Source organism: Astatotilapia calliptera, chromosome 15 (assembly GCF_900246225.1).
Source record: "Astatotilapia calliptera chromosome 15, fAstCal1.2, whole genome shotgun sequence".
NCBI lineage: Eukaryota > Metazoa > Chordata > Actinopteri > Cichliformes > Cichlidae > Astatotilapia > Astatotilapia calliptera.
The window spans coordinates 28,747,563-28,774,931 of NC_039316.1; the positions used below are offsets into that span (position 1 = coordinate 28,747,563).

General features: G+C 40.0%; 1 protein-coding gene across 2 annotated transcripts in view; it reads right to left on the reverse strand.

Annotated features, from left to right (window-relative positions):
* Positions 1-27,369, reverse strand: part of rev3l (REV3 like, DNA directed polymerase zeta catalytic subunit) — a 91,293-nt gene that overhangs the window by 33,313 nt on the left and 30,611 nt on the right. For both annotated transcript variants that reach the window (XM_026194838.1, XM_026194837.1), the window contains exons 2-7: positions 12,228-12,417; positions 11,723-11,797; positions 5,853-6,013; positions 2,898-3,030; positions 2,611-2,705; positions 1,250-1,354 (exon numbers count right to left, since the gene is read on the reverse strand). In XM_026194838.1, the coding sequence (XP_026050623.1) occupies positions 1,250-1,354; positions 2,611-2,705; positions 2,898-3,030; positions 5,853-6,013; positions 11,723-11,797; positions 12,228-12,417 (759 nt within the window). The remainder of the gene's footprint in view (positions 1-1,249; positions 1,355-2,610; positions 2,706-2,897; positions 3,031-5,852; positions 6,014-11,722; positions 11,798-12,227; positions 12,418-27,369) is intronic.

Below are 27,369 nucleotides of genomic sequence, written 5' to 3' on the forward strand. Positions count from 1 at the left end.
GTTGGACAAAGAGAAGCATAACATGATAGAAGAACACAGTGAGCCACAGTCTACACTGCCTCCAGACATTCTCAAAACTCTTTCACAGTAACCAGAAACACTGGCGCCACTGAAATGAGACTCCCCGCACATTAGAACCGAAGAATTTTGCATCCAAATCAACGTTTCAAAACATCTCCTCTCCTCTGAATTGAGAAATTCAAAAGTTAATTTACAATTTGTCATGTTGGTCAAACCATTCCTGAGCAGTATGAACAAAGCACATTTTCCTGCTGAAACCTCTGCATCAATTAGATTAGCGTCGGTGAAATGATGTAGGTGGCCTGTAACTATGTTTAGTAAGTATTACGCTGCAGAGCATCATACTGGCCTTCTTTAAAAGCGAATCATGCAGGCCAGCTCTTCTTTCCAGATAAATGAGACGTGCGCCCGGCCTTTGGCATAACGTCGAAGAAAATGTGATTCACCAGACCAGGCTGCATTCTCCTGCTGCTTCGTGGGTCACTTCTGACGCTCGCTTTGCAGCTGCTGAGGGCAGTAGCCAGCATGGGTACTGTGTCACATGGCCAAAGTCTGTGGCTATGCAGCTCCATAAACATTAAGCTGTGATACGCTGTGTTCTTACACTGTTCCAGCATAGGCACTGTTTACGCTTTCAGCACTAGCAATTCTGGGGGATGGAAGAATCGCCAAAAAAGGGCAATTCCTCAAGAAGTAGATCAGATGCTGGGTGCAGCATGGGTGATTTTCTTTTTAAAACTAATCCAACTGAATACTGATAAGGTGTGGCTGTTGTTATTGACAAGTGTGTCTAGCCAAAAGCTCTCTGCCAATTCCATTTGCTGGACCTCTACATCACATTTGTTCTTTCGATGCCTGATAATGGAATCACCTGACAAACAACACAGCCTGCTTTGTTTCATGAAAATATGTTTTACTTTGCACTAATGAGCAGATTTGTGTCCCTGTGCATTGCACGCGTTCAGTTTATGAGCCTCGCTTGATAACCAAGCCTGCTAGCTCCAAAAACAGTCACTTCTGGCTCCAAACAACCAATGGGAATGACCCAAATGGTGAAACTGAAGAGTTAAGAAATGAATGGGTGACAGCATAGTGACTATGACCATCTTTTATATACAGTTAACCATACTCATACATTTTCCATTATTCCCAGATCGCAGAGAAATTAAACAGAAAACCATAGACTGACTTAGACAAAGCTAAGATTTTCCATGGTGAATGCCTGTACCTTGTGACTCGGGGGTTTCAATCTGGGAGGGCTGGTTCTTCTCTCTCCTCCTCTGCTTCTCATCCTCCCAGATGGCCTGCAGGCCAGGATTCCTGCCAATTTGATCTGGAAAAAAATGGAGAATTAAGCACAAAAATACTCAAACTCTGTACCCTCAAACACGGTGTTTATATAAAGCTGTGCTTAACAACATCAACTCATAAAGTTATTTTTAACTGCAAGAACTACTGCATAGTTTTTTGCACATGTTTCCACAGCAGGACTTCTGCTCTGTCTGTATAGCAGTCATTACACAGTCATGCAGCTCCAACACCGCAATTAAAGAAATAATGTGGAAAGAAGATGAGGTGCAGAGTCATTATTTCATCCAAAACCTGCAGCCTTAAAATAGGAAGCAGGAAGAACAAAAGCAGTGGGCATCTTTACACACACATATCACAATAACAGCTTTATCAACACACAGATAACTTGCACCTGACAATACACATCCTACACATCCCACAGACCAGTTATTATATACCAATATTATGTTAATAGGGTGAAGCAGTGATTCTCTGGATAATTTTTCCAGAGAATGGTTAACCTCACCTCCAAGCCCCACTCTCTCTTTAACCCTTACATCTAAACTTATCAGTTCTCATTCAGTCACATTGTTAGGACTTTCCACAGAACTTTCTGAAATCTTCTAGTCCTAATCTGCCTAATCTTTGCTGTTTTTAAGACACAAGCAAAGCTTAGAAGGAATCTTCTAGCTCCCAGGAAAATAAAGTTCCTGAGAAAAAGCCCTGGCTTTACAAACTGTAATAGTTCATAAGTGCAGAACACACGCACTTGTTGTCTATCACGGCCTCTCTTTTCACTTTAAGACAGATTCTTTGTGTGGTTTAAGCTTGTTAGGTCCCATCTGATTTCAATGATAAAACTCAAAGCATCTTTACAGCCCAGATGGAAGGACTGCTTTTAAGACAACACAACGTTCAGCAAAACTGGCACCGCTCAGATTGTAAGTGCAAGAATGACCTCTCTTTCTTTCTTTCACACGCTAAAACAACAGATCCAGATGTGTGCGATTAAAACAAATCTTTCAGGAACAAAAGCTGCATCTGCTCTGGCACTACATTACTTTGCCAGATGACAGCATCTGTCTTTATTGTCCCTGGTTCGTTTTAACCCTCTATCCCATCCTCTGTGATTGGACGGATTAGGTCAGATCCACGATGTTTGTATTTGGGGCTGATAACAGATTCGATGTGTGGCAGCCGTCAGAGCAGTCCATCACTCTTCTGTGCTTTAACTTGAATTTCACATTCCCCCACCCGTTGCTTTCTTAAGTTTGTGGCTGCAATACTGAGTGAACTTACTTTCGATTTCGAGGCGGTTGAGAACATCCACAGCAACAGCATCAACCTCCAGCTCACAGGTGCTCTGCCTCTCCACCTCATCCAGGACTAAAGAGCTACAGTCAGTGAACATAAAAAAAAAAAAAAAAAAAAGGGGGGGGGGGGGGGAGGAGAATAAATGAATAAAAACAAGCTACCATTTTGGTTTTCAATTATCTTTACGGAGAACTAATATCCACTGCAGCTCGGACATAAGCCAAAAACAGTGCATTCAGATTCTGCTTAGACTAAGATGTGGCGAGACTCGCCTGGGTATGGCGTTCTCCTCCCAGCGGACGAATGTGCCTCCTATGGTGCTGTCGTTGAGCTTGGACGTACAGGGAGCCTTCCAGGGGCTGATGCTCCTGAACGCCGATCCTTCTGGGTCTGCCTTTGCTTCATCTGTTAACCATATACAGAGATATACATAAGAGGCACATGAGAGGATCACAGTAACGGTATTTGGATAACCACAGGGTTTTCATTTCATGCAGATTGATTAACTGCTCAGTGCTGCCATTTCTTAGCAATTAAACTGCGATCCACACTGTTAGAGAATCTGAGGTATAATGAATCATGATTATCCTCCTTTCTTTAATGCAGCAAAGATAAGCACAATAAAACATTGTTTTGTTACATGGAGAGTTCTTTTGGTACCTGTGACACTTTTTAATCTCAGTATTTAGGAGGCCAGAGTGTTCAAGTTGTTGAATGGACTTCAAAACACATTAAGGGTTTCATTTATCTTGAATTGGCCCATTTTACCAGCTCAGTCTATTATTATTCTGCTGCTTGATCCCAGATTAGGAACTTCCTTTCAAGTTGGACATTGAGGGGAGCAGAAAATGTAAACTGGTGTACCCATTATTGGAGCATTTTGGTTTCTTTGTTGTAAGGGGAACACTGGAGCCCTTTTCCATTGATTGCATCAGTGTAGAGGTGGATCAAACACGGGAACTGTGCTTTTGTTGGAGGACAGTCAGGCGTGAGGACTTCTATAAAAGAACTTTATTAAAAGAACAAGTGTGGAATTTCCTGTCTGGAGTCTTTAATGGCCTCACAAGTGAAGGTGGTCCTGCTGGGCGGGATGCTCTCTGGGAGTGTGGAGAGAGGTCTGATTGGGCACGACGACCAGAAGGCTGAGTTTAGGCCTAAACTCAGATCAAACAGAGTTGGCAATCAGGGGTTTTAGTGCCTACGAGGGGCGAGAGGAGTTGGGTAAGATTCACCAAAGATCTGAAGAGAAACCCCCAGCGTGACACTACCACTGTGAGGTCCAAGACACTGCTGAGCTTCAAGCCCACACACTACCACCTCTCTCCAGGGGTTACGTGAAGCAGATCAATACAGAGATATCAAGAGTTCAGCTCACTGTAGCACAAATCATAGATACATGTAGGTCCACAAGCTTTGGAGAATGACACATTTTTTTGGTTCTTCAGACTTTATTTGTTTATATACCGCTTTGTATTTGATGACTAGATATTATTCAGCTCCTGCTCTCTTCCACAGTGTCTCTTCTGTCCCGTCTCCCTCCTCTCACCCCGAACCTGTTGCAGCAGATGACCGCTGTTTTGCAAGCCTGGTCACACCACAGGTTTCTTTTTGTTAAAAGGGAATTTTTCCTTCCCTTGCTGCCAACACAAATAGAGGGCTATAAAAATTAAGCTAATGAAATTTCTAAAGCTTGCAGTTCTTCTAATGACCACTAGAGACTGAGTCAATCCCCATAGACACCCATGTAAAGTTATCAAACTTTACAGCATTAAAAGCTTTTGAGAAGCCAGTATAATATTTTATAATCTGGGTGAAAGCTGTAGCTAGCAGCCCTCTGTGCTTCATTTTTAATATGTGAAATTCTATTTCATTAGTCTGTTAGTTAGCAATAATTAGCACGTATGTGTGTCTCTGTGATGCACCTGTACATTTTATGGATGTAAGCTTGATAAGATAACTAGCAGTAGCTGAAGACGTAGGTCACCACCTTGTCATCCAAATAGTCACTTCTGGCTCCCAAAATATATAAATAAAAAGATTTATGTTAAAAAAACCAAAATCATGGTGGCAGTGAAAATGCTCACCCCGAGTCGTCCGATGCAGACTGCAGAACCCAACAGGAAACTGGTTCTTATGTTATCTAAATTAAACAGCCACATCAGTCAGCTGTGTACTTCTCTGCTAAGCGGATAATGGCAAAAGTAAACTACAAACTTGATGGTAGCCGGTGAAGAAAAAGGAGGAAATACTGTTTTTCACATTGGTCAAACGCCACTTCATGTGTAAGAAGACACAAAGAAAGACAGAAGCAATGAACATCATTCAAACCTGTTGTAATTCTACAGGGTAAATGGTTTATTTTTATAGAGCTGCTTGCAGTGTGGCTAATATTAGATAAAGACAGCATGAAAAGTGTCTCCCATGTTTTGCTTGTTCACAGACTGTCACATCCAACTTCTGCTATGTATTCACCTTATAAATCAAACAGGAGCCAAAACCTAGAGCAGCTGCAGCAGGTGTCTAATCTGTTACTCTGTAGATGTGACACGGCTCCACAGGCTACAGGGAGCTCAGACAAATAAAATGAAGAGTCTGAGACTGCGGGCTACTGATCCCCAGTATCTGCTTGCCATTCCTGTCCTCATACTTTTCCACTTGTTACTTTCATATGGAGGTATGCGTCCTCTGTATTTCACCTTTGGCCATTAACGAAAGGAACAAGACAGAAAGAAAGACAAAGAGGTCAGAAAAAGAAAGTTCAGAGAGAAAGAGAGAGAAAAGAGCAAAGACCACAAGACAAAACGTGAAGGGAAACGTGAGGACAACATTAGGGATGAAAACAGAGAAAAAGACAACAGAGGCATCCTGAGGCTGAGGGGAGATCAAGACTAATTCAATATGACATAAGGCATGGCAACCCTTCCCTGGCCTGCTCTCATCCCTGCCGAGCAATGAGGGAACAATCAAGTAATGAGTTTAAAAAAAAAAAAAAAAAAAAAAAAAAGAGCAGCCTGTCCTGCATCCTAAAGTACACGAGGGTAAGTGTCAGATTAAATCTATGGGTTTTTCCAAGTATGAGGAAAATGTTTATCGGTCAGTACTACAATCAGATGCTAAAATTAGATTTTGATGACAAGGCACGAAGAAAAAACTGACAGAAAACTCAAACAAAAAAAGAGAAGAAGACAAGATCGGAAATCTGTGCTCTCCCTGTCCAAATCCCTTACCTTTTTTCTGGCTGCTTCGAAACTTGACAGCTGCCAGGTTAACCAGGTTCATGCCGTACAGGTTGTAGTCTATGAAAAGCTGCAGCAGGTAGGGGATGTGGCCCTCATGAGGCTGGTAACTCTTGTTCATCACGGCTCCGCTTTGCAGCAGCTCGCACACTCTGCAGCAAACACAGATTGCTCCATTTAAAATAAAAAGATACATGTGCCACTTGGTGTTTAAAGAAAAAACATTCAACCGCTTACACACAACTGAACAAATGCTCCCCCAGCTCGAGAGAAAGCGTTTTTGGTGGAGACCAGACACAACTGCGGTCTGCCTTGAAATCAAGGATTGCTACAAGTTGTATCTGATAAAGTTTTCTCAGCAAAGCTTAATCATTTTGTTCCTTTTTGCTCTGAGGGCATGCTCTGAGGATGAGAGAGAGATCACAGAGATGTCATACCACATTTTTATCAAGCTGCACAGCAGAGGCCAAAATGTCAAGGACTGGCTCATATCTACATTACCCCACTTTGAAATTAGGAATGTTTAACTACACAAGCTTCAGAAAATCAAGCACATTGATGTTTGAGACAGGCTCCAAGTACATGTAAAGTGGGGCTAGTAAATTCAGTTTCACTTAGGCCCAGAATTTTAGTTTATTGGCATGCTTTAATTTAACACTTTAGTCCACATACAGCCCCAAGAAAAGTTTAAATGTTTAGAAGTTTTACCATTCAGTCATACGAAGACAGAGAATTACTGATTTGTCTATACAAAGGCTTCCATACAGGCCCCTCTTACATAGTCTGAATATGACAACTACTGGAAATACTGGGTAGTTAATCTAATCAAACTTTACTTAATCAGTGAGTGAAACTCTTGAGATTTACAATCTCTTTTCCAAGAGTGTCCGGGGCTAACATCGGCAGCATTAACCTTGCATGTTTTCCAAAGGCAGGAGAAACAACAGTTCTTAGAGAAAATGGGGGAACATGCAGACTCCACATACAGGGAGTGCAGAATTATTAGGCAAATGAGTATTTTGTCCACATCATCCTCTTCATGCATGTTGTCTTACTCCAAGCTGTATAGGCTCGAAAGCCTACTACCAATTAAGCATATTAGGTGATGTGCATCTCTGTAATGAGAAGGGGTGTGGTCTAATGACATCAACACCCTATATCAGGTGTGCATAATTATTAGGCAACGTTCTTTCCTTTGGCAAAATGGGTCAAAAGAAGGACTTAACAGGCTCAGAAAAATCAAAAATAGTGAGATATCTTGCAGAGGGATGCCGCAGTCTCAAAATTGCAAAGCTTCTGAAGCGTGATTATCGAACAATCAAGCGTTTCATTCAAAATAGTCAACAGGGTCGCAAGAAACGTGTGGAAAAACCAAGGCGCAAAATAACTGCCCATGAACTGAGAAAAGTCAAGCGTGCAGCTGCCAAGATGCCACTTACCACCAGTTTGGCCATATTTCAGAGCTGCAACATCACTGGAGTGCCCAAAAGCACAAGGTGTGCAATACTCAGAGACATGGCCAAGGTAAGAAAGGCTGAAAGACGACCACCACTGAACAAGACACACAAGCTGAAACGTCAAGACTGGGCCAAGAAATATCTCAAGACTGGTTTTTCTAAGGTTTTATGGACTGATGAAATGAGAGTGAGTCTTGATGGGCCAGATGGATGGGCCCGTGGCTGGATTGGTAAAGGGCAGAGAGCTCCAGTCCGACTCAGACGCCAGCAAGGTGGAGGTGGAGTACTGGTTTGGGCTGGTATCATCAAAGATGAGCTTGTGGGGCCTTTTCGGGTTGAGGATGGAGTCAAGCTCAACTCCCAGTCCTACTGCCTACTGTCTGGAAGACACCTTCTTCAAGCAGTGGTACAGGAAGAAGTCTGCATCCTTCAAGAAAAACATGATTTTCATGCAGGACAATGCTCCATCACACGCGTCCAAGTACTCCACAGCGTGGCTGGCAAGAAAGGGTATAAAAGAAGAAAAACTAATGACATGGCCTCCTTGTTCACCTGATCTGAACCCCATTGAGAACCTGTGGTCCATCATCAAATGTGAGATTTACAAGGAGGGAAAACAGTACACCTCTCTGAACAGTGTCTGGGAGGCTGTGGTTGCTGCTGCACGCAATGTTGATGGTGAACAGATCAAAACACTGACAGAATCCATGGATGGCAGGCTTTTGAGTGTCCTTGCAAAGAAAGGTGGCTATATTGGTCGCTGATTTGTTTTTGTTTTGTTTTTGAATGTCAGAAATGTATATTTGTGAATGTGGAGATGTTATATTGTTTCACTGGTAAAAATAAATAATTGAAATGGGTATATATTTGTTTTTTGTTAAGTTGCCTAATAATTATGCACAGTAATAGTCACCTGCACACACAGATATCCCCCTAAAATAGCTAAAAGTAAAAACAAACTAAAAACTACTTCCAAAAACATTCAGCTTTGATATTAATGAGTTTTTTGGGTTCATTGAGAACATGGTTGTTGTTCAATAATAAAATTATTCCTCAAAAATACAACTTGCCTAATAATTCTGCACTCCCTGTACAAAGACCCCAAGTGGGTTTGAACCCAGGATGAAACGCTAAGCCAGTGGTTCCCAAACTTTTTTCGCTAGGCCCCTCTTTGTTTTACAAGAAAAATGCTCGCCCCCCCCCCCCCCCCCCGCGCGTGAGCGCACACGCACGCACAAACACATCCTCCAACCACACACGCCCATATTTTGCTCCATTGCGGTTTATTTCACACCTCAAACATTTAGTAAACAATTAAGCAAATACAAGTAAACTGCAATAAATTACAGGTAGTAAGAAAATAAACTACTAACTCTTTTACGCTACGTCCGCACCTACACGGGTATTTTTGAAAACGCAGCTGTTTCTATGCGTTTGGACCTTTCGTCCACACGTAAACGGCGTTTCGAATCACCAAAAACTGAGATTTTTTAAAACTCCTTTTTTTGCCTTTACAGTGGGGCAAAAAAGTATTTAGTCAGCCACCGATTGTGCAAGTTCCCCCACTTAAAATGATGACAGAGGTCAGTAATGTGCACCAGAGGTACACTTCAACTGTGAGAGACAGAATGTGAAAAAAAAATCCATGAATTCACATGGTAGGATTTGTAAAGAATTTATTCGTAAATCACGGTGGAAAATAAGTATTTGGTCACCTCAAACAAGGAAAATCTCTGGCTCTCACAGACCTGTAACGTCTTCTGTAAGAAGCTTTTCTGTCCCCCACTCGTTACCTGTATGAATGGCACCTGTTTGAACTCATCATCTGTATAAAAGACACCTGTCCACAGCCTCAAACAGTCAGACTCCAAACTCCGCCATGGCCAAGACCAAAGAGCTTTCGAAGGACACCAGGAAAAGTATTGTAGACCTGCACCAGACTGGGAAGAGTGAATCTACAATAGGCAAGCAGCTTGGTGTGAAAAAAATCAACTGTGGGAGCAATCATCAGAAAATGGAAGACATACAAGACCACTGATAATCTCCCTCGATCTGGGGCTCCACGCAAGATCTCATCCCGTGGGGTCAAAATGATCATGAGAACGGTGAGCAAAGATCCCAGAACCACACGGGGGGACCTGGTGAATGACCTGCAGAGAGCTGGGACCAAAGTAACAAAGGTCACCATCAGTAACACACTACAACGGCAGGGAATCAAATCCCGCAGTGCCAGACGTGTTCCGCTGCTGAAGCCAGTGCATGTCCAGGCCCGTCTGAAGTTTGCCAGAGAGCACATGGATGATACAGCAGAGGATTGGGAGAATGTCATGTGGTCAGATGAAACCAAAGTAGAACTTTTTGGTATAAACTCAACTCGTCGTGTTTGGAGGAAGAAGAATACTGAGTTGCATCCCAAGAACACCATACCTACTGTGAAGCATGGGGGTGGAAACATCATGCTATGGGGCTGTTTTTCTGCCAAGGGGACAGGACGACTGATCCGTGTTAAGGACAGAATGAATGGGGCCATGTATCGTGAGATTTTGAGCCAAAACCTTCTTCCATCAGTGAGAACTTTGAAGATGAAACGAGGCTGGGTCTTCCAACATGACAATGATCCAAAACACACCGCCCGGGCAACAAAGGAGTGGCTCCGTAAGAAGCATTTGAAAGTCCTGGAGTGGCCTAGCCAGTCTCCAGACCTCAACCCCATAGAAAATCTGTGGCGGGAGTTGAAAGTCCGTGTTGCTCGGCGACAGCCCCAAAACATCACTGCTCTCGAGAAGATCTGCATGGAGGACTGGGCCAAAATACCAGCTACTGTGTGTGCAAACCTGGTAAAGACCTATAGTAAACGTTTGACCTCTGTTATTGCCAACAAAGGTTATGTTACAAAGTATTGAGTTGTATTTTTGTTATTGACCAAATACTTATTTTCCACCCTGATTTACGAATAAATTCTTTACAAATCCTACCATGTGGATTCATGGATTTTTTTTTCACATTCTGTCTCTCACAGTTGAAGTGTACCTCTGGTGCAAATTACTGACCTCTGTCATCATTTTAAGTGGGGGAACTTGCACAATCGGTGGCTGACTAAATACTTTTTTGCCCCACTGTACGTGTGGACGAGGAATACAGAGTTCGTCACGCAACGTTAAAGGTATGTGCCTTTTTTCACGTCACGCTGTGCGCCACGTTATTGTTTACATGACATGAATTGCAGAATGGCAGATAGAGACAAAATACTGTTAATCTGACTATCTTCAGGTTTTACACGCTTACATATGCAGTTACTGTCCCTCCATTTAGAAAGGCAGAGGCGTCATGGTGTAATTTGTTTTTTTTTCCTGTGTAATAATATTCAACATTGCTATCAATACATTTTTCAAAAAATGTCTCTCTGTGCAAAATGGGTTTAAAAACAAAAACATAAACAGCTGTGGGATCCTGTTTGTCCGCGATTTGAACCGGGGGAACAAATCATGGCAGGATCAGCCTGATATTATTTGTATCCCACTGTAACTTTACTGTATAAAGAGCTAACATCTCCAAAATGTCAGGAGTAGTTAGTCATTACAACAAGTGTTTGTGAACTAAAAATCAAGAATGTGGGACACTGTTTGTCCCTGATTTGGAGAGCCCAGTGCGTGCTCTCGACGAAGGGAAAACCAATTCTGCAGGGGAGACCTACCTTGGCACTTGTGCAGGTGAAGCCAAAGGGCAGATATGCTTCACCATATTTTCTAGTCTTTTGCTTAGAATGAAGTTGGTTTGGAAACATATTCAGCAATGCTTCATCTCCTGCTTTGCGTTTGTGGAGGCGCCCCGTGCTAGCAGCGTCCAAGCGTTGTTTTTTGTCATGGTTTTTTTCCCCCCTTTCATACCGCGCCGGCCCCACACTTTGGGAAGGTCTGGTATAGCCTAAATATATATATTCACATCCAAACATACATGTAATTACAAATAAAATTTGCAGTTTCACCTTAAAAAAAAATTTATTTTGACACCAAACCAAACCTTAAACATACTTACACACATACAAGGCCAGTCTACTTTTCCACCTTCCTTCCTTCACCCCACCCCTCCCCTCCCAGCGATACATCATTCGTTCCTCCAGCCTGTCCCTCTCTCTCTAACAGAGTTACTCGCTCTCTGCCAAGCCTCAAATCAGTAGCTCCACTCACACTTTCAACACCAACACTGATCACTCTGGCAAATAATTCACAGTCTTCCCGTGTGCTTTCATGCATGGACACACACTCAGCCAATCAATGAGTACAGCTGAATACGCAGCGATCGATTTCAGTTTAGTAAGGTGGCAGACTCGTGCGCACAGTGTGGCATTCAAACAACAGGAGGCTGGGATGATCTCTGCTCACATTAAACTGCTTCGATCCTTACCTCTTGACCATCTGAGGATTGTATAAATAGATCTTCATAAAGAGCTTCTCCTTGGCGTGATAACCATAGTAAGGCCTGAAAGAAAAGAAGAAAAAAAAAAAAAAGGCATTCAATATGTAAACCTGCATCACATACACATGTTAAAGTAATGTATACATACACATATAGACAGGTCACAGAAAGTAAAGGTTCTCTGGTGCACAGTGGTGCTTGTCCATGCAGAGCTCTAAAAGCTAAAACCACAATCTTAAAGTGGACTCTGAACCTGACGAGAGTCTGAGTAACTGAATTAGCAATAATGTGACATGAAAACTTAGAATACGTATATCTGAAACTGAGTGTTTAGAGAAGTCTTAAGTCACAATTGTTGGCTCACACACCCTTTGTTGTTTCAGAAAGGCTGTGTTTAACAACAACCTTTACCAAAGTGTGCAGTCAAGCTGCTTTCTGAAGCAAATCTCAGCTCAGTTGTGTCGGTACAACACAGCAAACACAAGTTACTTACATGCCGGAGACCAGCACCACCTTGAAGACATGTTGGTTGTTGGAGGTGGGGTTTCCCATGGCGACGTTGAGGGCCCTGTCGATGCTGAAGGCCACTTGCCGCAGGTAGCGCTCTGGCTGCTGCCCATAGTTGTCGTACGGCACGTAGATGTAGGGGAACACACCGTGGAGGTGGAGACACGTCTTCTGGCCTGCAACGCAATAAGAAACTCTATTAAAGCAGGATTACAATTAATTATCATGTTTTCCAAGTCTCTTACATCGAAATGCACATCAGACTATAATGTAAGCTGCTGATCATTAGAAATACGTTCTGTACAGCTCATATCTCTTCTGGGAATCCGAAGATCAGTGTCCAATCAGTGCCAGCGCTCAATTGTGGTGATGGTGTTTATGCAAGCTCTTATTCTTAGCAGTTGCACTGCTTCATTACAGCTGATAATTGTATCATTTAAGAAAATGTTGGGATAAAACCAAAGACAGTATAAAACTTGGACAAAGCTTCTAGCAAAAAAAAAATAAATTAAGCCAATGTGGAATTGCCTTAAATCTCCTATCTGAAGGCCACCAGACAGTGAGAGCTGTGGTTGTAAAAACACTTCCAGTAATATTGGAGTCTAAGGGAAAACAGCTTTCAGTACTGACATATGTAAACATTTTCCTTGTCAGTTTATTAAATCCAGCTAATTAGCTGAAAAACTCCACAGAAAAAGACAGGAAAAGTGTGGGAGGAGTGCAGCACAGAGGTCGATGTGAAGTTAGGAATACTGCAGCTCTGCGCCGGCTGACCCAACGGTGTGACACAACGCTGCTCCATCATTGACAAGCACACTGAAGTTATCAGAGGTGATCTGTACTGCAGATGCTCCGATTCATTCTCTCGCTGCGATTATCAGCCTGGGCCAGAGCTTTTATCTGCTGTCTTAAGCCTCACGTAGAGAATAAGAACAGCAGTGTGAAAATTAACTTACAACGAAGGCAGAGGGTGGTAAGGCTCATCCATGCCAAGCCTCTTTCTGTCTGCTTATCTTGCATCACTGACAGGCTGACAGGCAGTTGGACAGGAGGAGGCAGCATTGAGCAAGAGCTTGACTCTTGCCCAGACGTGTCTGCACATGCCCAGAGACTTCCCCACAATCATCACAGGGAGAACAGAGGAGAGTGAAAAGGGGAGCTTCTGGCATTCTTCCTCTACCCCACACACATATACCCACAGCTTGCCAAGTCTCCATCCTCATTCTGTGTTTGACAGATGCTGTGTATGATGCAGTGCTGCAGTCCTCGGGGCACCATTGTCGAGACCCCCAAGATGGCACCTCAAAAAAAAAAAAAAAAAAAAAAAAGCAAAAGAAATATTCCCAGCATTTTCTGCACCAAGATACATGTCAGGGCATCTGAACAGGAAAGGGAGGGTGATGCAAGATGGAACGTGGTGCTGAAAGACAATGAGATCCTCAGAACATGCCAGAATCAGGCATCTACTGTGCTGGAGCTCATACAAGCAGAGCTACTCATAGTGACAGGAGATATGGATGTGTTTACAATGATGCTGATTAGATACGCAACAATTATTGGATTTATCAATTACTTGATTGCTAGAAATACTTAAACAAAACTGTGCCTGTGAGGCACTGATTGTCAAAGTCTTTTCGTAAGCAGAAAGTCAAACAGCTGATTTTGGACTGTACATTACTGCTCTTTATTAGGCAAAGCAAAAAATTTGAAAAACGTTTGTTTGAAGGACATGGCGGTGAGCTGGTATGACATGGGCATTGTCAAACTGGAACACTGTCTACAAATAATGCATCGGCCGAAATGGCAATAATGTAGAAAAATAAATAATTCTTCAACATTTGAAATGTCAATATTATAAAAAATAAACAGTTGTTTGTATTTCTTTCTTTTTTTTTTTTTTTTTTTTTTAAGGAGAGTAAGTAAGTAAGTAAGTAAAATTTATTTATATAGCACATTTCACAGATAAAAATCACAAAGTGCTTTACAGTAAGATCAGACATACAAGTAAAAATTAATTAAATTAATTAAAAGCCCGTTTGTATAAAAATGTCTTCAGCTGCTTTTTAAAGGAGTCAGTAGAGTCTAGACAGCGTAAAGACAACGGCAGAGAGTTCCACAGCCTAGGTGCCAGTGCCTGAAAAGCTCGATCCCCACGTGTTTTAAATCTAGAGCTTACTTTTGGGATTACCCTGTAATAATCCAAGTGCTAGAACTGCAGTTTGTGTCATGGCTGTTTGAGAATCGATCAAAGACTCCCATATTAAATGCCATTAAGTCCATCTTTTATATAAAGTATATGCTCGGCGCTAACTCTGTACTTATATTCAGGTGATTCTGTCAGCTACCTTAAGTAGAAGTGAAAAGGACATGGAGCAAATATTTGTATATATGAGACGTGAGCATAACACAGGAAGACATAAAGAAGTCACTGATTCCACAGATCACCATGATCACGGTTAGAATCGTAATAACAAATTTTTATGATCTTGAAACTCAAAATAAAAAGGGAAAAAAAAAAAAAAGGAGAAGCAAAATTATATTTTCATCCAAGGAATGAAAATTTCACTGAATAAGACAATCAGCTGATCACTAGTGAAAATGTGGATTGGTGGCTCGTGGCATGCAGACAGACTGTGAGATCGGGAAGTCCCAGTCTTGTTTGTACCATGTGTTTGTGTGTCTACACTAAACACTGCTAAGGTTTGTGTAAGTGTGCCTACTCTGGAGTCACAAAGGCTGGCGACCACTTCTGCGCCGAGGGAGTGGTGAGAGCGGCGTGTCTGTCCTCAGCCTGCCGAGTCAACATGGAGTCTCTCACACACACACACACACACACACACACACACACACACACACAGTCTCTGTATAAGCAGCCAATGCCGACTTTTGCTGCAGTTGCTAGGCAACGGTGGCAGCAAAGCAAAAGCCCCTGACGGGCAGCAGGGGAGATAAACAAGTGATTCTTTCCACCCAGCTGGTCAGGCCACAGAAAGAGACAGAAGGAGAAGGAGTGAGAGTGTGTCTAAAAAAGCAGAAAGAGAAGAGCTGACAGGCATGAGGTGTGTGTCTGCATGAGAGGAAAGAGGGGGGGGGACAAACACCAGGAAAATAAAAAACAAAACAAAAAAGAATAAAATGAAACAGAAGGACAGAAACTAAGATGAGAAACAAAAAATGTATTTGTCAATGGAAAATTGTACGAATTTACGATAACGATATAACTGACGATATAATTGACACTAGACAAAATACTTTACAACTCCACAACTTTATTAGTGCAAAAAACCCATCAATGTATTTTCACTTAAACAAGCAGCTGTTTTTTATGTGCATTAAAGTTATATAAAAATGTAACAGTGCAAATGCAAAATTCTTGCTGACAGTTTAACCAAAAGGCATTTCCAGTGGAAATTGGCCGACATATCTTCAGCATAACCATGTATAATATCCACAAAACTTAAAAAGAGGTTATACACACAATACGGTAATATTATATTGAAGCACAGTATGTATCACTCCGCAAGGCTCCTCCTTATGATAGCCGTAATGCTCTGACAATCCATCAAGCGGTGCGGGTTTGTAGCTTAGCAAAGTCGTACTACAACATTTGCCAGATTTTCGAGTGCCATGTACCCCATAAAATAGTTTCAAGGTCAGTAAACAACCAGAATTCCTACATAAGGCACACGGGATTATAAAGGGCACTGTCGATTTTCAGAAAAATCAAAGGATTGATTTTAGGTGCACTGTATTTTCCAAAAAACACGGTAATAACGACGGCCCGCTAGCATGCTCAACCAAAAATAGTGCTTTGTTGTGTATCTGACGGACGAAAGCCAAACCAGTTCCACACCACTGAAGTTTTCGCATTTTTACAAACCAATTCTGGTTCATCGGTTTCATTCAACGATCCGCTTTCGCCCTTCTAATTCTTCGTCGCCACCGTGCTTTTCCCGCCATGTGCGTATGAAAACAAAGGCACTGCGCATGCGCGTTTTACCCATATTCTATCGCGATATTTCATTTTCGTATTGTTGCCCAACATTATACCGGTATTACCGTGAACGGTATGATACGGCCCAGCCCTAATTAGAAGTGCAGGTTTTCAGGAGCTGAAGAAAAATAAGAACAACAGGAAGTAGAGGGAGTGGGGACTGAGCAGGGTTTCAAAGAGGAAAAACATCTGACTCCTTTGTGCATTTAACTAAGAACTTTTTCTTCCTCGATCCATCCTGTTAAGCTGAGGTAAATTTCTGCAGACATACTGTCGGTACATTGAAGTGCTCATCCAATTAAGGCATCAGAAAGAACAAAACCTGCGCACGGCTAATCTACATCTGTCAATCAGGCATCACAAAAATCACTTCATCCTCAGGATTCACCACACTTTTTCTCTGATTTCCATAAAATAAGAAAGTGCTCTGGCTTAATTCCAATGTAAATTGTTCTTTCTGACATTGCTTCTATCTGCAAAGGCAAGCCACGAAGAGAACAAGAGAAGAAGGAAGAGTTTGTAGTTTTCCAGGTGCCTGAACATCTTTCATTACACTTCCCACATTACAGAGACAAACAGTCTGTCTTTCTGTCATATCTGACTTATTCATTTTTCTCCCGATAAACACAGCTGCTGTTTTTAATGGACACCTGATTCCTCCCACTCAGGCCAGCCTGTGAAGAAGAGCTCGTCTAGGCTTGTTAGCTTTGAAATGTCAGAAAAATATTTGTGTTAACCTCAAGATGAAAGAGCCTGACGTGACCAAACCCCAAAGGTATACAACCTGATATACTGAAAAGATAGAAAAATGATGAAGTTTGTTTTCATTACTGGTGAAGTGACAGCTCCCACACATCTCAGCTGTTCCCAGCCAAATGTGCCGTTTCCCATCTCCCTTCCTGCTGAGGAATTGTGAATGAGAACAGTAGGGAGGGAGGGGCTGTGACAGCTCTTGGGTGTTATCTTTGGGGCAGGAGTGCTGAGACAGTGAGACAGCACTCTGCCAATGGCCTTCCTCCACTCGAGCTCTTCTCCCCCTCCTCCAACCTCCTTGTGGTAACTGAAGCTCTATGACTCAGCACTGGCACAGAAGCCCCAGACTACTGCTGGGACAGTAAAATGACTACCAAGCAGTTCAGCTATAAAAACCAGCCAGTAAGTGAGTCTGAGACAGCGGAGCAGCCAAGTGTTGTTAACCACCCTGGGACAAAGACAGACAGATATTCTAACAAATAAAAAGACAGCGCTATGTGCTATTAATTTATTTTTTTTTTTTTTTACTATTTTGGTTTATTGTTTATAAAGGATTCAAGCAACAAGCTCCCTATGGAGAAGTTAAAGTAGATAATTTATAAGTTGTGACAAAAAATGGTTTAAGGCTTTGTTCACAATACCATTTAAACGTTTCCACACATGAACTCCAGAAAATGTCAGGACCACAGAGAGCAACCTCCAGGGTTAAAAAAGAAAAACGACGTGCCAAAACCTGCAGTTCCTTGTGTGGCCACTAGAGACTGGCTCCAAAAGAGTAAGTGCCCCTAGACATTCATTTTAAAATGCTGTGTTTATAGCCTGGTAAAAATAGGAAGTATATAGGAACTTGCTGGTAGGGCTGCTCAATTAATCGAATTTGAATCACGATTACGATCTGGGCTTTCAATGATCATTAAAAATGACTGAGCCGATTATTAGCCCCTCCCTCGTGCTTTACTCTCGCGCTGCTCCGTGTGGCAAATCGAGCGCACCTCTCTGCATTTCGAACAGCGTCACAACAATTAAGAAGAGGACCCGAGGGAAGCTCGGAAAGCTAAGCAGAAGTTATGTGGAGAGGAGAGTGACTGCCGTTGGTGGTGTGGAAACATTATGGGTTCGCGGAGTCGGACGTGGATCAAGTAGACACAGTGTGTAAACTTTGCTACGGTGTAGCTGCACCAGAGCAACACTGCAAAGTTCACTAAACATAGATGTTTACATTTTTTATTTATTTCTTATATTGCAAACATTTGCACTGCTATCAGTATTTGCACACTATTTTATATTATTTTTTAAAGTCATTATCCAATACATTGTTATTGTTAACCCTTTAAAGCCGGTCAGAGCTGCACGCTCCGTTTTGTGTAACTATTTTTAAATCCCTATAGAACCGGAACCGCGTAAGCTAGCGCAATAATTTTTTTTGCATATGAAACCAGAGGAGTTGTACTTGCATCTCATGCCATCAGCTTGTCCTCGGTCACGGTTTCCTTCCACATAAAGCTTTGCAAAAATTGCATAAAAAGCGCTTGCAGGAACAAAAACATAATATTCCAGAAACACGCTTTGCCGATCCGATCAGCTGTTTGTAACACTTCCCACACTGAAACAGACGTCAGAGCGAACTATCGCATGTCCGCCATTTTCGCGGAAAATAGTTTTTTACTTGTAGGCCTTAAAAGCCTATACTGGTGTTTTTATAAGTCATGTTTGACTTTTCTGAATAGTTTCTGTGATGCTTAGAACTCGAATTGCACTGCTGGAAATAGTTTATTTTGATGCACATGCTGTTTTCTTTGCAAATTTGCATCATAGGATTGTTTTTTTGTTTTTCCTGCAGTATATAAAAATTGCTGCATCTCCAAAATAAAACTATGAAGACACTCAAAATAAATTTCCTGTTGTTGTAAACTATTTTTTGCAACTTTTTTGTATTTAAAGTTTTGAGGGATAAACCTCTTAAAATTTCTCCAAGTAGAAGTATATGTAACAAAACCAAAAACGATTTTCAATTTTTTTGTAGTTTATTGCACTTTTTTTGCAATTAATGTAGTTACTATGGACTTAATGCATACATATTAAAATATGGGCTATAATAGTTGTATTGATGTATAGCAACTTGAAATGCTCCCACAAATTGCACTACAACATGTAAAAAAATAATATAAGCTCTGGCGGACTTGGTTCTATGGTAGGTCTTAAAGGGTTAAATAAATATCGTCAAATAATCGAGATCTCAATTTCAGTGAAAATAATCGTGATTATAATTTTTGCCATAATCGAGCAGCCCGACTTGCTGGTTAAAGAACATTTATCTAGAGCCCACAGCTCTAGCTCTAACAGGGTTAACTGATGGCACGACCATAGCTGGACTGGCCATCGGGCATACCAGGCATTTGCTCGGTGGGCCGATGGTGAATTTTCATTTTTATGGGCCAATGTTTTTTTTTTTTTTTTTTGTAACGGTATAAACAATGAAAGGTGGTGGATTGGCCAGATGCTGGCTGATGTCTAAAAATAACTCAGTTGTTTGGTGGTGGTTATGGCGGAGCTTCCACAGATTCAGTAACATTAGTAAGTGGTGGAGGCCAGCAGGTGGATGAGGGAAAGGGGAGGCAGGAGGAGGAAAGACCCGAGGCGGGGCCGGTCCGAGTGTCAGGTGAACTGAACTTCAGGTAAGAATTTATGACCTGCAGTCTAAACTAACCAAGTTTAGGTGGAGTTTATTTTCGTTGTGCTAACTTTTTATAGTCAGTTACAATAACTCGTACTGCGTACTAGATAGCATGACGGAGTTTCTATACAGCTGGGTGGGTGCTATGATTTTACTGATAGTGAACTTTATTTTATTCATAAGGTTAATTATTAGAGTTGCCAACCGTCCCGTAAAAACGGAATCGTCCCGTATTCAGAGAAAATATTACACGTTTCGTATTGAGCTGAAAAGAAACACGATTTGTCCCGTACTTCAGCTAGAATAGGAAAAAAAAAAAAAAAAAAAGACAAAGCTGGACTTATTCTGTCGTTACGCTGCAGCTGCCTCTTCTTCTCTCATTCTCCCCCTCTCTCTCCTGTTGCTACTTCAATCATGAAACTGATCAATGATCAGCTGATCGGCTTTTCTCTCGTTTGTTTATCGCTCACTTTGTGCCAGAAAGCGGAAACCAGCGGATGTTGCGCTAAACAACAGCAGCACGTTTAAGCTTGATCAGCTGTTGTTAGAATTTATTTAACCCTCTGATGGTCATCGTCAAAATGGGGACCCTTTTGGTCCCCTTGGATTTTTGATTCTCAATATATCAGTCATTTTAAAGACTAGTTGCATGAAACTTGGCTAGGAGTTGCATTTTAGCATTATTTTTAAAATTCATTGATCCCCTCTATGGTGTTGTGTATAGTAAAGGAGATTCACATAAGTGTTACCATCTGTGGTCCTCGTACCATTTTGGGTCCCATTGACTCCCATTATAATCACATATTTTCGATATACTGTAATCCTGACATGTGATAATTTTTTTCTCGTGAATACCTAATGGATCTAAGCCTCAGGCTTCAAAATAAAGGAAAAATATGTTTTGGATCCAATGAGCACAATATTAGGTACAGCACCACCATAGACATTTTCAGTGGTTTTGAATGCAGGACATGGTTATCTTATTATGCAAAATACATGACAATAAAACAGCTGACCACCATAAAATAGTCTCGATGTAGTGGAACTGATATAAGAGAGTGGTGTGAATGTGATTGAGAATATATTTATAATATATATTACGGGTTTCCCCCCCCCCCCCCACCCCCAAAATAAATAAATAAAAAATAAACAGGGGTCTTTATGACAATAAAGCTATAAAAACATAAAAAATATTTACAAAATTATGAAAAACTTTATATCTGTGGATAGGTCTGAAGTTGTTTAAAAGATCTGATGTGGAAAAAAAATGAAAAACAATTCATAAAATTCATTGCTATATCACCTTTTGGATGGGGACCATTTTGGGTCCCGAGGGATACCAATGGATGTATAATGCAAAAACTCTTATTGCTCCAAAAATAATAATGCATCCAAATCAATTCTATTCTGAATTCTTTACCTATCCAAGGCTCTAATAACCTCATGCCAAGTAGTTCCATTTGCAACTCATTTTTTGAAAATATTGCATATTATGGTTTTTTACCCCCCAAAGTAAAAAATAAACAGGGGTCTTTATGACAATAAAGCCATAAAAACATAAAAAATATTGAGAAAATTATGAAAAACTTTATATCAGTGGATAGGTCTGAAGTTGTTTAAAAGATCTGGTGTGAAAAAAACTGGAAAAAAAATTCATAAAATCCATTGCTATATCACCTTTTGGATGGGGACCATTTTGGGTCCCGAGGACCATAAAAGGGTGTAAATTTGAAAAACTCTTATTGCTCCAAAAATAATAATGCATCCAAATCAATTCTATTCTGAATTCTTTACCTATCCAAGGCTCTAATAACCTCATGCCAAGTAGTTCCATTTGCAACTCATTTTTTGAAAATATTGCATATTATGATTTTTTACCCCCCAAAGAAAATAAACAGAGGTCTTTATGACAATAAAGCCATAAAAACCTAAAAAATATTAAGAAAATTATGAAAAACTTTATATCAGTGGATAGGTCTGAAGTTGTTTAAAAGATCTGGTGTGAAAAAAACTGGAAAAAAAATTCATAAAATCCATTGCTATATCACCTTTTGGATGGGGACCATTTTGGGTCCCGAGGACCATAAAAGGGTGTAAATTTGAAAAACTCTTATTGCTCCAAAAATAATAATGCATCCAAATCAATTCTATTCTGAATTCTTTACCTATCCAAGGCTCTAATAACCTCATGCCAAGTAGTTCCATTTGCAACTCATTTTTTGAAAATATTGCATATTATGATTTTTTACCCCCCAAAGAAAATAAACAGGGGTCTTTATGACAATAAAGCCATAAAAACATAAAAAATATTGAGAAAATTATGAAAAACTTTATATCAGTGGATAGGTCTGAAGTTGTTTAAAAGATCTGGTGTGAAAAAAACTGGAAAAAAAATTCATAAAATTCATTGCTATATCACCTTTTGGATGGGGACCATTTTGGGTCCCGAGGAGCATAAAAGGGTGTAAATTGTAAAAACTCTTATTGCTCCAAAAATAATAATGGGTCCAAATCAATTCTGTTCTGAATTCTTTACCTATCCAAGGCTCTAATAACCTCATGCCAAGTAGTTCCATTTGCAACTCATTTTTTGAAAATATTGCATATTATGGTTTTTTACCCCCCAAAGTAAAAAATAAACATGGGTCTTTACGACAATAAAGCCATAAAAACCTAAAAAAATGTAAAAAAAAATTAAGAAAAACTTTATATCAGTGGATAGGTCTGAAGTTGTTTAAAAGATCTGATGTGAAAAAAAAATGAAAAAAAAGATTAATATATGATATTGCTATATCATCTTTTGGATGGGGACCCCTTTGGGTCCCGAGGGATACCAATGGATGTAAATTGTAAAAACTCTTATTGCTCCAAAAATAATAATGGGTCCAAATCAATTCTGTTCTGAATTCTTTACCTATCCAAGGCTCTAATAACCTCATGCCAAGTAGTTCCATTTGCAACTCATTTTTTGAAAATATTGCATATTATGGTTTTTTACCCTCCAAAAAACAGGGTTTTTTATGACAATAAAGCCATAGAAACATAAAAAATATTAAAAAACTTATGAAAAACTTTATATCAGTGGATAGGTCTGAAGTTGTTTAAAAGATCTGATGTGAAAAAAACTGAAAAAAAATTCATAAAATTCATTGCTATATCACCTTTTGGATGGGGACCATTTTGGGTCCCGAGGACCATAAAAGGGTGTAAATTGGAAAAACTCTTATTGCTCCAAAAATAATAAAGTATCCAAATCAATTCTGTTCTGAATTTTTTACCTATCCAAGGCTCTAATAACCTCATGCCAAGTAGTTCCATTTGCAACTCATTTTTTAAAAATATTGCATATTATGATTTTTACCCCCCAAAAAACAGGGGTTTTTATGACAATAAAGCCATAGAAACCTAAAAAATATTAAAAAAATTATGAAAAACTTTATATCAGTGGATAGGTCTGAAGTTGTTTAAAAGATCTGATGTGAAAAAAACTGAAAAAAAAATTCATAAAATCCATTGCTATATCACCTTTTGGATGGGGACCATTTTGGGTCCCGAGGACCATAAAAGGGTGAAAATTTGAAAAACTCTTATTGCTCCAAAAATAATAAAGTATCCAAATCAATTCTGTTATGAATTTTTTACCTATCCAAGGCTCTAATAACCTCATGCCAAGTAGTTCCATTTGCAACTCATTTTTTAAAAATATTGCATATTATGATTTTTTACCCCCCAAAAAACAGGGGTTTTTATGACAATAAAGCCATAAAAACCTAAAAAATATGAAAAAAATTATGAAAAACTTTATATCAGTGGATAGGTCTGAAGTTGTTTAAAAGATCTGATGTGAAAAAAAATGAAAAAAAATTCATAAAATCCATTGCTATATCACCTTTTGGATGGGGACCATTTTGGGTCCCGAGGACCATAAAAGGGTGTAAATTTGAAAAACTCTTATTGCTCCAAAAATAATAAAGTATCCAAATCAATTCTGTTATGAATTTTTTACCTATCCAAGGCTCTAATAACCTCATGCCAAGTAGTTCCATTTGCAACTCATTTTTTGAAAATATTGCATATTATGGTTTTTTACCCTCCAAAAAACAGGGGTTTTTATGACAATAAAGCCATAGAAACATAAAAAATATTAAAAAACTTATGAAAAACTTTATATCAGTGGATAGGTCTGAAGTTGTTTAAAAGATCTGATGTGAAAAAAACTGAAAAAAAATTCATAAAATTCATTGCTATATCACCTTTTGGATGGGGACCATTTTGGGTCCCGAGGAACTTAAAAGGGTGTAAATTGTAAAAACTCTTATTGCTCCAAAAATAATAATGGGTCCAAATCAATTCTGTTCTGAATTCTTTACCTATCCAAGGCTCTAATAACCTCATGCCAAGTAGTTCCATTTGCAACTCATTTTTTGAAAATATTGCATATTATGGTTTTTTACCCTCCAAAAAACAGGGTTTTTTATGACAATAAAGCCATAGAAACATAAAAAATATTAAAAAAATTATGAAAAACTTTATATCAGTGGATAGGTCTGAAGTTGTTTAAAAGATCTGATGTGAAAAAAACTGAAAAAAAAAATTCATAAAATCCATTTTAATATTAATTTCTACTATCAGCTGATGTTTGCTGGAGCCACAGCTGCAAAAAAGCTGCTGGTCATGATATGGTTTGGTTATCTGGTGAGAGGGAAACATGAAGATGAAACCAGGAGATGTCCTTACTGGATCATCAGAGCTGAACAGGTGATGGAGAAACAGGTTTACCTTTTAGGTGACATGAATGAGTTGAAGGGAAGTTATGAACTGTTTCTGAGAGACAAATAACACCAGGATCCTTTTCTATGTAGCTGACAGCTGGTAACTTGTGCAGGGGCGGGTCTAGCAAAGTTTTGCCTGGGGGGAAAGGGGGGGGGGGGGGGGGGGGGGGCACAAAAAATACTTTCTTATTTTCATTTAATTATCCACCTGCTCATTAAAGATTTCTGGTTTGATTAGAAAAGAAAACATTGGTCCACACACCTGAAAGTCCCAAAAATGCATTGTGAATTCTGTCTCGACTCTTCGGATGTATCCGTGTATTTCCACGGTGCTGATGCTGTGCTGAGCGGAAAGCTCCTGAAGCTTTTGAGGTGTCGGAATGTGGAAAGCTAACAACGTCCCCCTCACCAGTAGACTAAATTATTTTTAGCCAATTACAAGTTGAATCTGGTAGTTGGGGTTGTTAGCTAAGATACCATCATTAAGAAGCGGCACAACTAATATGTCTATGCGAGCTGATTTGCGATGTACACTGCTGGCATGGCCATTTTTTTTTTTTTTTTTAATGCACCGTCTCAGATTAATTCACTGCGTGTCGTGCTCAGGGCATTTTGGCTAAAGACCGGCCCACCAGGTATTAAAGCCATAAAGCCTTTGAATGAAAACAAACACTGTTGTGACAGTGATGTACAATCTTGTTGGTATATGTATGATTTCTATACATTTTATGTCAGATAAAAACTTTGTTTGTAAGCTTCAGAAAATTATTTAACAAAAGCCAGACATTTTAAGTTAATACAACATTGAAGCAGCTGGAATCCATAGCTGTGCGTGTTCATGGAGCTTGCATTTTCACATCACTACCTGACAAGTTTGACTGTCTTCAGAACATTGCAGAGGCCTTATTGACAGTATTTGGCTCTACACATCTGTGTGAGCAGATTTTCTCTCACATGAAGAGTTTCCTCAGGTAGCCGTCTGAATGCTGGACCAGAGATCAGATTAACATGTGTATTAACAAACATGCCATATTGGCTGAGTTTATTTTTCTTATCATTGTTGTGAGGAGACCATAAATAGCATTTGCATTTTCTGTTGTACAGTTCATTTGCTGTTATGGAGTTCTTGTTATGGATAAAAAGTGTATTTTTTTTGTTTCAAAATAGCTGATAACTATTCGCTGATAGCTGCCAACATCTGCAAACAAATATAATTCTATAAAGTCGTTCTATATAGTGTGTAACTCTTCATATAGAGCGTTATTAAATTTATTGCTAATGCAATCATATGGCAAACTAACTTCCGAGGAAATTTTAGATGGCACTTGCCATCAGAAAGGTTGCCTACCCCTGGCTTAAAACAACAAACAATGCTTGTTATGGCATTTTAAAGCATCAAATTTCCCTCCCTTGTTACAACCATCATATCTTTAAGCTCCAAATACACAGTGTCTGCTGCAGCAGAGAAGCAAAAAGACACTTAATAATAATAATAATAATAATAATAATAATAATAATAATAATAATATCATCATCCTCTATGAAAGGTGAGCTTTGCTGAGTACAGGTCCCATTTTCCAGGAACTCCCCGGGGAGCTCACTTGTCTTTGCCTTGGTGGCATCAGCCATTTTAGCAAACCTGGTTTTCCATTTTAAGATAAAACCTCTTCTCACCCATACTCTGGTATTCGTCTCCTTTTTTATGTTGCGGCTTTGAGCCAGGTCGTCACACACATATACATTTATACACCTGAAAGCTCTCTACAACCCAGTTATGTTTAAATCCATAAAAAAAAAAAAATAGTCATATTCAAAACATTGCTCTAAGTTATGTCACGAGAATGTCAATCCTTTCCCCCCCTTCCCTCTCCTACCCAGTTTGCGGGTACAGCTAGCCTCCTGCTGTAATTAAACAGTCAGCTGCCACCGGGAGGAGTGGAAGAAGACGTTAATAAAAGCACTGCTAGTATTAATTAAAAAGGCCCAATGAGAACTGTGTGAAATCTAGGACTGAGTAGCCACTCCCACTGCCTGCATAGAAAATGTCAGAACAGCAGAATACGATGGAGGAAGAAGATTATGACAGACAAAATAGTGATGATAATTCCCACGCCTTTAGGAACTTTAATCGAGGTGCATCTGTGCAACGGTTTTTACCTAAACCTGACAACAGGGTACGTGAGGGCAAAGCACACACGCAGTCTTGAGAGAATTAAAAATAAACAGAATAAAACGCAAGTTAATCTGATGCACACAAACATGTTGGCAGAGTCACCCTCTGGCTCACTGAGCAGCCTGGCAGAGTGCCAAACAAATGAGACAGAGGTAGAGGAGGTGTGTGGAAGGGAAGGACAGAACCAAGCAAAGCAAGTCTGTGGTACAAAGGACACTTACTGCTTAATGCTGGGTCTAAAAATGTGCTGTGAATGGCTTTGTTTTTATTTGGAAGAAGGACATTTTGAGAAAGAGACCGATCATAACAAGAGTCCAAAAAGAAGACTGAGAAAGATTGTGAAGACAAGTATGACCAGTTTACTCTTTGCTACGCAGGTGTCTTGTAAAAGAAAGACCAACAAAGAGGAATGTAGATTCCTTGTCAGAAAGATGAAGCCAATGCGCTCGTGCTGCAAGTGTTCATTCTCAGCCCCCAGTTTTAAACAAAAACAATGATAACACAGCAGCGGTGATGACGCTGGCACAGTTTAATGTGGAGTCGGAGCCGTTACTGTTACTGAAACTGTGAGCTCAGGTTGAGTGAAAGAAACTATTAGGGTTCAAAACAGCAACACTGTTCCATTAAAACATTTATTGGGAAAAAGCTAGGAGGATTTTTACATCAAAGCATGGGAAGAAAAGCAAACTTCGTAGCTGCTCCATCCATCACACTTTGTTTTACACAGACTCATACTAATCATGCTACCACTAGAATTCCTAC